The sequence below is a fragment of the Triticum aestivum genome, chromosome 7D, assembly GCF_018294505.1.
Source record: "Triticum aestivum cultivar Chinese Spring chromosome 7D, IWGSC CS RefSeq v2.1, whole genome shotgun sequence".
Lineage (NCBI taxonomy): Eukaryota > Viridiplantae > Streptophyta > Magnoliopsida > Poales > Poaceae > Triticum > Triticum aestivum.
The window spans coordinates 61,107,748-61,118,239 of record NC_057814.1 but is presented as its reverse complement, the minus strand read 5'-3'; the positions used below and the strand labels follow the sequence as shown (position 1 = coordinate 61,118,239).

At 50.0% G+C, this 10,492-nt stretch overlaps 1 protein-coding gene across 1 annotated transcript; it reads left to right on the top strand.

Annotated features, from left to right (window-relative positions):
• The first annotated feature begins 4,805 nt into the window (after positions 1–4,805).
• Positions 4,806–6,796, top strand: LOC123170794 (uncharacterized). Its single transcript, XM_044588551.1, has 2 exons — positions 4,806–5,876; positions 6,554–6,796. The coding sequence occupies exons 1-2, from the start codon at positions 4,806–4,808 to the stop codon at positions 6,650–6,652; spliced, it is 1,170 nt and encodes a 389-aa protein (XP_044444486.1). The 3' UTR covers positions 6,653–6,796.
• Positions 6,797–10,492: the final 3,696 nt, after the last annotated feature.

The following is a 10,492-nucleotide window of genomic DNA, read 5'->3' as shown; positions in this document are numbered from 1 at the left end:
AAAATTGCTCCTGTATTTGAGAAGGAATTAGTACATGTTGGTTCTCATCATACCGTGCATATACCAATACATAGAAGAATATACAACAAAAGGCTCAGATCAGATGCTAATCTGGAACCGAAGCCAGAAGATGTAATTCCAATGTTCCGTACACCTCCGAGGAAAATAATGATCGGCAGTTTCCTGTTTGCAATTGAAAGGTGCTGCCACGGATAAGTCACCATATTTTATTTAATCACAAGTATATTGATCTATAGAGGTTGGTCACGTGAATTCCATAGACTTATAGTTTTCCTTGTACGTGGCAGACGTGAAAGTCAAGTTGTACTACTAGTTACGTACACGTTTTGAGTCAAGGTTAATTGCAAGGTAATCAATGTGGCCAGATAATTAATTAGTTAAATCCTTAGTTAGTTTGCTATAGAAGAGTCCGTTTCACAAGTTTGCATCGCCTATAAAAAGGGCTCGGCCACGGCCGATGTATGGTTCAGTTTTAAGTTTTATTTCAAGTATGAGATATACAGAAAAACGTCCGAATTACGGGCAGCCATATTTTTTCTTTTTGAAACGAAGGTAAAGATTGCCTCATCTATTAATTAAGCAGAAGAGAATTGCCCAGTTAATTACGGAAAACTGGGCAAAAACCGGAACAACAATGGCCCAGCCCACTCTCAAAGACTGACACACAGGGCAAAGCCCACCCTCATCGACAACATGTCGACCTGCAGCCAGACAGCACAGCTCCGATTCTGACGGAGAACTCAAAAAAACACTAGGCGAAAGCTGGCGCCACGAAAGATCGCCGAACGGGCCACTTGCAGCCAGTCATCGTATGCCACAGGGCCCCGCCACCGCAGCTTCGACTCCACAGCAACAAACAAACCGAGGCAATACCGTGAACACGCCGGAGAAGAGCCGACTACCGCAACCATTGCCACGTCGCCGACATTGCTCCCACCATCATCGTTGCCACAGAAGCCTGGTCGCCACAGTGATCCTCTCGGGGCCGCCGCCCCGACATCCACCACTCCGTCGCGCCCAGCGCACTCCACCGGCACCACCTTCCGGGGCCGCCGCCCCGACATACCACCACTCCCCTCGAGCAGCAACGCCGCACAGCCCAGCTGCCCGCAGCCCACGCTGCTCAGGGCAACCGCTCGCAGACCACGAACGTCGCACCACATCCGGGGCCGCCGCCCCGACATAAAGTCAGACCGCCCCCTCTAGGGCGCATCGACCGAGCCGACACCCCCACCGCCCAAGAGGAACAAGGATGCCACCCAACCAATGTCGAGATAGAACCCACCTCATAGAGCTGCCACTCGCATTGTTCCTGAGATCGCCATCTCGGCGCACAATCAGAAACCACCCGGAGCCGCCGCCCCGACGTCCACTGTCCCCGCCGGCGAAGGGATCCGTGCAAACCGCAATATTCTGACTCTCCAAGGCGATGCCTCAAAGAAGGAAACGACGTAGCCGCCGTCATCGCCCGCTTCGACCATCCGAAGCTAGAGATTTCTCCCGGAGAGTCGTGTAATGGAGCTCCACGACATCGCCTTCAAGAAGGGGAACGACACCATGGCGCCGCCGTTGCCGGCACCGACCCGAAGTCAGTGCTAGACTTTCGCCCGGAGCTCCTCCACACATCCAAATCAGAGTAGATCCAGAGCACTGCACATCACACAATCCCCATGGTTCGACGTCCACCGGCCCCACCTCATGGTGCAGCTGCCGCCGCATCTCCCCCCGGCCTGCCCGCGAGCAAGCCCACGCGCCACCGCCCGAGCGCTGTACAGGCCACCTGAGCCACTCCACCACGTGCCGGAGCAGGCGACCGGGCCGCAGATCCTCGCTGCCCAGGCCGCCTGCGCACAAACCACCCGCGCCGCCCACAGCCGCCAGTCACTCGATCCAGATCCAGGCGGACCTCGATCCGCAGCCATCGGCGCCGAGGGCACGCCCCACCTCCGCGCAGCCAGCCACGCCACCAGAGGTCTCCAAGCAGCACCGCCGGAGGGCCCTCCGTCGCGCCACCGCGACCCGCGAGCACGCGGCGCCCCGGACCAGCGGCCTCGGCCCGCGCCAGGACCCTGCACTCGAGGGGCGAGAAGACCCGCCGCTGACGACGACGGCAGGGCTTTGCCCGACCGCGTCCTGTGGCGGCGGCGGGGGAGGAGGGAGTGCTCGGAGGGGACTTGGGGCGGCGGCGGCTAGGTTCCTCCCCGCTTGTGTATTATCTGTAATTTTTCCATCGTGGAAATTTACTAGCGATGCAGGGTTGATCATCACATCGACGCCTACGTGCTGATCCGAGGGGGCATTATTTTTGTTTGTGTAATTTCGTACACAGGTGAAAATTATCTTGAAGGTAGCAAGGAGGAACAAGGGGGCGAACTGTTGATCAAGTATCGCCGTGAAAGATCGGGCCATCTACACGCGCGAATTAACATCTCGCTAGTTTGTGCCTCATCAGATTAGATGTATGCATCATGTAGACATAGTTTTAAAAACTGCACCAAACCGGCAGTCCGACCAAAAAATTGAAAACATGCGTCTTGAAAAGTCGTTTAAGAAATCGAAAAAATAATAGGACATCAACAAGAAATCAAAGACCTGACCTGCTTGAGGTAAGGCATGCTAAAGGCCCAGTAATCAACTAGGCTAGTAATACTTTCGAAAACATTAACGCCCACACGTGTGGGCGTCTGGCAACTCACCCACATGCATGGATCCTCGTCCAACCAATTCTGCACGACATTCTAACAGTTTTTGTGTGCCACGTAGGACTAAGCTGGTGTGTGGGCATTCATCCGGTCGCCCACACGTCCTTTTTCACCACACAGGGGCTGGTGTGTGGGCGTTTAGCAATTCGCCCACACATCAGTTTTCACGCAAGCAGAGGGTGCTGGTGTGTGGACGTTTATCACTTCGCCCACACGCTCGTCTCCTCGCCCACACCAAAGCTGGCAGTTGCCATGTGTTTCTGCAGGGTACATGGCAACTGCCCTAGCTTTGCTTGTAAGCAGATGACAACTCTCTTTTACCCGAGTTGTCATGTGTTTTTGCATGGTACATGGCAACTGTCCTAGTGTGCACGTAAGCATATGGCAACTCTTTCTCTTTACATGGCAACTGCCCTAGCGTGCTTGTGAGCACATGACAACTCTCTCTTTTACCCGAACATGTTTTTTTGCCATGCCTTTTTGTAGTGCTACATGGCAACTGCCTAGTGTTAGTGGGTGGCAACTCCTAAAGTTTTGAAATCATGGCAACTGCAGTAGACCAGACCATACACGGCAACTGCAGTTGAGCAACCATGGCAACTGTAGTTGTCCGACATGGCAACCGAAGTTCAGCGACATGGCAACTACAGTTAAACGAACCTAGACCATGGCAACTGCGGGACGCGCGGTGACTGTCACGCGGGGCGTGCGGGACCACGAGGTACGAGGCCTGACGTACGGGGCGTGTGGGCGTTATCTATTTCGCCCACACGCACGCGTCTGAGAGGGATCGGGAGGGAAAAAAGAGGTGTGTGAGCATTACTTGTTTTGCCCACACGTAGGTGTGTGAGCTGTTCCTCTTATACACCACACAAAATGTGTGGGCAGACCCCCTAACGCCCACACGTGTGGCACTTATGGGTGTCCAATACTTTTGATTTATTAATGGTTTTGATCCAATATCATGTGTATTCATTTGATGTGAGGTCAAAAATTGAAAATACACTTTAAACATTTTTGTTCTTTTTTTGGCAAATGGACCGATGAACTGGAGGTTCGATTAGAACAATCTCATCCGACGACGGCCTCACCAGTTTAGTTTTTCAAACTATGACTATCGTGGCAAAATGGACACATTTGACCTTGAGACCAAAGTATCTCACAAACTGAACTATTGGTGAAAATACCGTGGCAAAATGGACTGACCAGCCCCAATTTGCTCTCTGTACTGGCTGGGGCTTGCTCCTGACATAGGGGCGCTGCACTACACTGTATAACGCTTGAATGTTAGGCGTTTCACTAATTAATTATAGTGCCCGCTGTCATGAAGCTGTCATGTGGTTGACAGTGACCACGTGGCAGTTAGTTCGCCGAGTCTTGCATGTAAGCCGAGTGTTTTTCATGAAATAAACGGTGTGTTTTTTGGGCGGGAGTCGGCTTATACTTGGATAAGCCGAGTGCCCTATGTAAGCTGAGTGTAGTTTTGTTGATACTTGGCTTACATTTGCATAAGCCGAGTACACAATAATGTACACTCGGCTTATAGACGGCAACATGTTATTTTTCACTGGGCATGCACATGGATACATTTGCATATGCTTACTGTGATTGTTTCTGCACGTTTGAGTCTACTTAGATGACCACAAACTATATATTTAAATTCTAGCACTAAACTCCAGTCGACCAAGTTCTTGTTTATTCGATGAAGCAGCGCATGCCGCTTTGACTCCTCGTGCCATCATCAAGGAAGCACTTGTGCAGCTGTGCGCCCACTCGATTGGTCATCATGGAAGTTGCAAGGTGCGACCATTGGTGCATGCAGGTCGCATCTAATGCTCCTACTCGATTGGCCAGCATGAACGGTGCCAAGATGCGACCATTGGTGCATGACAGGTCGCATCTACCAATGCTCCTAGATCCTCTCAATCTCCCGTGCCGCTAGCTCCATATAACTCTCCTCCGCCTCCGACGCTCCGAGCACCTACACCTCGCCATCGCCATTCTGCGCCATTGAGAATTTGAGATGGCAACCAACGGCCGTACCAGCCGCAAGCGCAAGCGCGATCAGAGCCCACCTCCCTCATGTCTCTCGGCGACGACATGCTCGGCGAGATCCTCATCCGCCTCCCGTCGCTGCCCTCGCTCGCCAGCGCCGCCCTCGCCAGCCCTCGGCTGTGCAGCGTTGCCTCCTCCCCTGCCATCTCCGACCGCTTCCTTTCCCGGGCTCCCTTACTGGGCTACTTCGTGTCGGCCCCCCGCCCCCGCGGCGCCGTCCCCGCCTTCCACCGCGCGCTCCTCCGCCGCGACCGCCACCTCGCTGCCGTCGTCCGCCGCGGGGACTTCCATCTCACGGATTTCGAGGAGTACAAGTGGCGCATCATGGACTGCCGCCACGGCCTCCTACTCCTCAGCAGCGACCCTTACTTGGTCGTGTTCGACCCGATCTCCCACTCGCGACTGCGCATAACCCACAACCACAAGAGCATCACCAGCAACTCGTCCCAGTTCCACTGCTTCCTCCCGGCCTGCAGCGTCAGTCCGACCTCATTCCGCGTGCTCTCGCTGGAGAACCGGAGCGGCCGGGTGCTCGCACACGTCTACAGCTCCCGGACAGGCGAGTGGTGCTCCCACACGCGGGCGCCCGAAGGCATTACTGCACCGAGGAGTGACGACCACAGGTGGCCCGTGCACAGCGGTGGGAGCATCTATTGGAGGGGGTCTAGACTACTTCGGCTCACCTCCCTCCATGTTGGCTCCATGGAGTTCTGCCACGTCGCTCTCCCGAAGAACCTAGACTCCGATCCGTCCTTGTGCGTCGTCGGGGAAACGGAGGACGGCACAACCTGCCTCGTGGCCATGGTACACAGTCTCCTGCGGGTGTGGTTCCGGAAGGAGGACAAGTCCTGGGAGCAGCAGTGGGAGGTGGATGCTTCGAAATGGTATCCGCTTCTAAGCCATGTAAAGAAGGTTTGCGGTGTGACCGCCGGCGTCGTGCTGATCTCCATGGGCATCGAGAATGGCGCCCTCCACTATTGTGCCTTTCGCCTCATCAAGAACGCCCTCCAGCCTAAGTTGCAATTGGAGGCAGACTTCTTCACATCCAGTGGATGGGTGCGCCCCTATTTCATGGCATGGCCACGCCCCACCCTCAAGGTGCGCCAAAATTGTTTCTCCTCTCATTTTCTTGCTTGACTGCACTTTTATCTCTTGCAAAACATCTTTTTTTCTAGAAGTGGTACTGTTTATTAGAACATTTTGCTAACAATCACTTGTTTGTGGATTGGTCTGCTCTTTTTTATTTAGCCATACTCCATTTCTTAGTTGTTGATCCAGTGACTAATCTAAATTTCAGAAAAGTGCTAGAACCCTTTCTTAACTAACCAAGCTAATGTTACCCGGCCGGGTCATTTCAAAATTGCCCAATCATATAAACTACTCATCACCGACTAGTACGGTCATTGGTGTTTTCCACTTCTCTTCACATGTTCTCTCCAAATTGGCTGACAAAACTTTACAAAATTCTCGAGTTGTTTTAGAGCAGCCCATACCATAAGTGTGACCCGCGCAGCTTGGCTGACTGAGCTAGAGTGGCAACTTGGGCACCAACTCTGAGTCGTTGATTTGAAATCAGATGGCTCACAAGTGGCCAAGTCAGCGGCACCATACACTTGAAGTTAGCGGATCCCCAACAAACTGCAACCACAGTCAAACACGAAATGGTTGCAATGAAATGATATATTGGCAGTTTTGAATCGCGTGTTGGAGTCTCCTATTCAGTACCTCCATCTTACAACTTATTTGATTTTGTCTTTGATATTTGCCGTTTTCAGGCTGGTAGCTCCAACACGAAGAAAACAAGTCTGGAGGATCAAGAAGCTGGTGGCTCGAAGAAGAAAACAAGCCTGAAACATCAAGAAGCTGGCTCCTAGAAGAATTAACAAGTCTAAAGCGCTAAGGATCTGAATGCTTATGCATTGGAGTCTTCAGATAGTACTAGTTGTGTTTAGCGGGTGTACTTTTGGTTCTGGCCTCCTGGGTTTGCACTGCTAAGTTAGTTGATCCAATTTAGCCATCTACTGGCATGAATAAGAACTTGTGTCCCGTTAGTTAAGTTCCACCCGCTTATGTTAATCCATATTATGGTTTCTAGTGGTAAAGTTATGTGAGCATTCTGAACAAAACTTGTGCCAAATTCTGTCTTACGTTTCCCAAGCTGAAGTGGTTTCATATTTTGCAGTCTTCCACGCACGTACACTAGTAGAAAACAGGGCTTTGGTCACAGGGCAGTATTCACATTAGTCCCGGTTCAGTCACGAACCGAGACTAATGTGAGCATTTGTCCCGGTTCGTGCGGCTAAGGCATTAGTCCCGGTTGGTGCCACGAACCGGGACTAAAGGGTGCGATGCCCATTAGTACCGGTTGGTGGCACCAACCGGGACTAAAGGTCCAACCGGTACTAATGGGCTTTGAGGCATTAGTACCGGTTCATGGCACGAACCGGTACTAAAGGTCCTATTTTCAAACCCTACCCCCCTCCCTCCCTGTGGACCGCCTTTTCAGTTTTAGAAAAAAAAAATGATGGAAATGTCAAAAAAATAAAATAAAATAAGTTTCCCATGTGATATGTGGTCTAGTTGTTGGGAAAATTTACAAATATGAATTTCGACTTTATTTGCAAAATCTCTCTGGAATTTGTAAACTGGGCATAACTTTTGCATACGAACTCAGATTAAAAAGTTTTTTATATAAAAAATCATCTACTCAAAAAGTTACATCCGAATTTAACCGGGGTACCCCTTTAAACATTTTCAAAATCCTCAAAAACCTAACAGAAAAAAAGTTACGGGGCTTTTAAGATCTAGAGTGGAAAAAAATCGAAAAAATTTCAAACTTACTAGTGGCGCACCATTTGCTAGGTGCGCCACTAGTAACAAAAAAATATAGTTTCAATTTTTTTTGGAAAAAATGTGGTCAAATCTGGTCAAACTAATTATTCTAGAATATTAGTGTCACTAAATAATTATTTCAGTTTTTTGAATTTTGGTCAAATCTGGTCAAACTATGGTCAAATCTAGTCAAACTATGGTCAAACAATGGTCAAACTAATTATTCTAGAATATTAGTGTTACTAAATAATTATTTCAGTTTTTTTGAATTTTGGTCAAATCTGGTCAAGCTGTGGTCAAACCGTGGTCAAACAATGGTCAAACTAATTATTCTAGAATATTAGTGTTACTAAATAATTATTTCAGTTTTTTTAATTTAGGTCAAATCTGGTCAAACTCTGGTCAAACAATGGTCAAACTAATTATTCAAGAAATATTAGTGTTATTAAATAATTATTGTTTTTTAAAACAATAGTTTCAGACTCAAACAGTGAAATGTGTCACTTCATGCTCAAGCCAAATTCCCGAGGGTTAATAGGATTGACAACTTACTATTGTCAGGAAAACAATAAGTGCAGACTTGGAAACGAGGGAGAACAGAACCCGGAAGTTAAGCGTACTCAGGCTGGAGTAGTGAGAGGATGGGTGACCGTCCGGGAAGTTAGATGATTTGGAATGATGAGGGGTGATTAGAGATTAGAGGATAAATTGAGCAGTGATGAGGGGTGGTGATTAGAGATTAGAGGTTAAAATAATTCAGAAATTTGAAAATAAAAAAAATTCTAATTTTTTTTTTAAAAAATGTTTCAAAAAAATCATAAAATTTTCTTTAGTCCCGGTTGGTGTTACCAACCGGGACTAAAGGTGGAGCTCCACGTGGGTAGAGGCATTAGTAACGACCCTAAACCGGGACTAAAGGGCCTTACCAACCGGGCCAAAAGCCCCTTTTTCTAGTAGTGGTATGTGGCAAATTGGTCACGGACAACAAGATTCCATCGTGACATTCTAGTTCTGTAACGAAACTACTTGACGAACGATAGTCTTTGCACGATCCTTGCACGAGCGATGATCCAAAGGTGCAAATCCACGCATCAGATGTGATGAATGGCTCAACTGGCTCTATCGTCCATAAATCGTGCAAGGACCGTCCTTTGTGTGCTCATTCTGTAATTCCATACTCCCTCCATTCAAAATTTCAAATATATAGTGCTTATAATACGTTTTTTGTGATGACAGCAGCTCTCAGTTCAGACGAGAAGACCTATCATGAACAGTAATGTATCTGACTCCGGCATTTAGGGCATCTCTAACCAATCCCTTAAAATTTAGAGAAGTAAACGTCCCACTATCCTTTCGTGGGGTACTTCTATTCCTAAATTTTGGTCGTTTCTAGCGATCCCCTAAACTCACTGGAGCAAAGATTTGTTTAACTCATACATTTCGTCGAACACTTACTGTGCGGCGAGCAGCGATGATGCTGACCACGCCGGCAACACTGGGGAGCACGTCGGACACGCGTGAGCCGGTTGCCACACCGCCATGCTCCCAAATTGATAGACCCCTCTAAATAAACACACACAATTAATTCATGTTGGCAATAAGCCACGGCGACCGCATCGGGTGTACGTGTGTGCGTGCGGGGCACGCATCGGATGCGTGGCGTGCGTGCGTGTGTGAGTGTCTGGCCAATGTCTGGCCATTGTCTGGCCATGTTCCGACAAGTCCATACTCTGGCCATAGTCTGACCTGTATCCGACCAGTGTACGGGGCAGGTCTGGGTTGTATGTGTGCGTGCGTAGGTAGAGCAGGGGGTGCGAATGCGCGTGTGTGCGCCCGAGGCACCAGACCAGGTCCAGGCCGTTGGCGAGCTGGACGGGGTGATTGGCACTGATCCGTTGCGGGCTCGGCGCGATCCCCGCGCGTGTGTGCGCGTTGTGGGAACGGCCAGAGCGGGCCGAATCAAGTGCGTGGACTGGGTGGGAGCGTGGGTCGTGCCCACTGCTGGCCCTGGGTATAAGACCCATGTGGAGCTCGTTGTAATGGGTGTGGTGTCGAGTACGTGCTCGTGAAATTGGCGTTGTTGCGCTGGGCGTCGTTGCGCCGGAAAAACCACCGTGTCCCCTGTGTCCTTCTTCTTCCTCCGGTCTTCTTCTTCCTTGTGTCATTCGAGTGCACCAGAGAGAGGAGAGAGTGCTACGGTGAGAGAGAGAGAGCTAGGGTTTAGGGTTAGACAACAACAATTGGCATCAGAGCTACGGTTCGAGGCGATCACCGGCGGCCATGTCGCTCGTCCCTCACAGTGGTGGTGGCGGGGCGATGTCGTTACAGCTGCCGCCGTTGAGTCGTTGACAATGACGAGCTACACCTCCTGGGTGATCATGGCGGAGGCTATCCTTGACGCCCAGGGACTGTGGAATGTATCCAAAGGTAATACATTTCTACTGGTAACATTTCTTTTTTTCGAGAAAACTTCCGATCTATTTGCAATGTCATGGCAGTACAAAGAACAGAGAATTAATAAACATGCATGTTTGTAGAGCACCTAGCAATGATTACAAGTACTGGAGTGAGCCGAATGTGCGACGTCGTCATCACCCCTCCCTCACCGGAGCTGGACCAAGCATGCTATAGTAGACAGTCAGGAAGTCCTCGTGCTAAGGCCCCATAGAACCAGCGCACAAGAACAACAACCATCGTCGGTGAAGAGAAGTATAGATTGAGAGGATCCAACCCGCAGACACACGAATAAAGACAAACAAAGGCCGGATCCAGGCGGATCCACCGAAGACCAGCACCGACCGAATCCCACGAGATATGTTGGAGACACACCTCCGCGTGCCCTCTGATGATTCTAGAAACATCATCGAAACAGGGATCAGGCG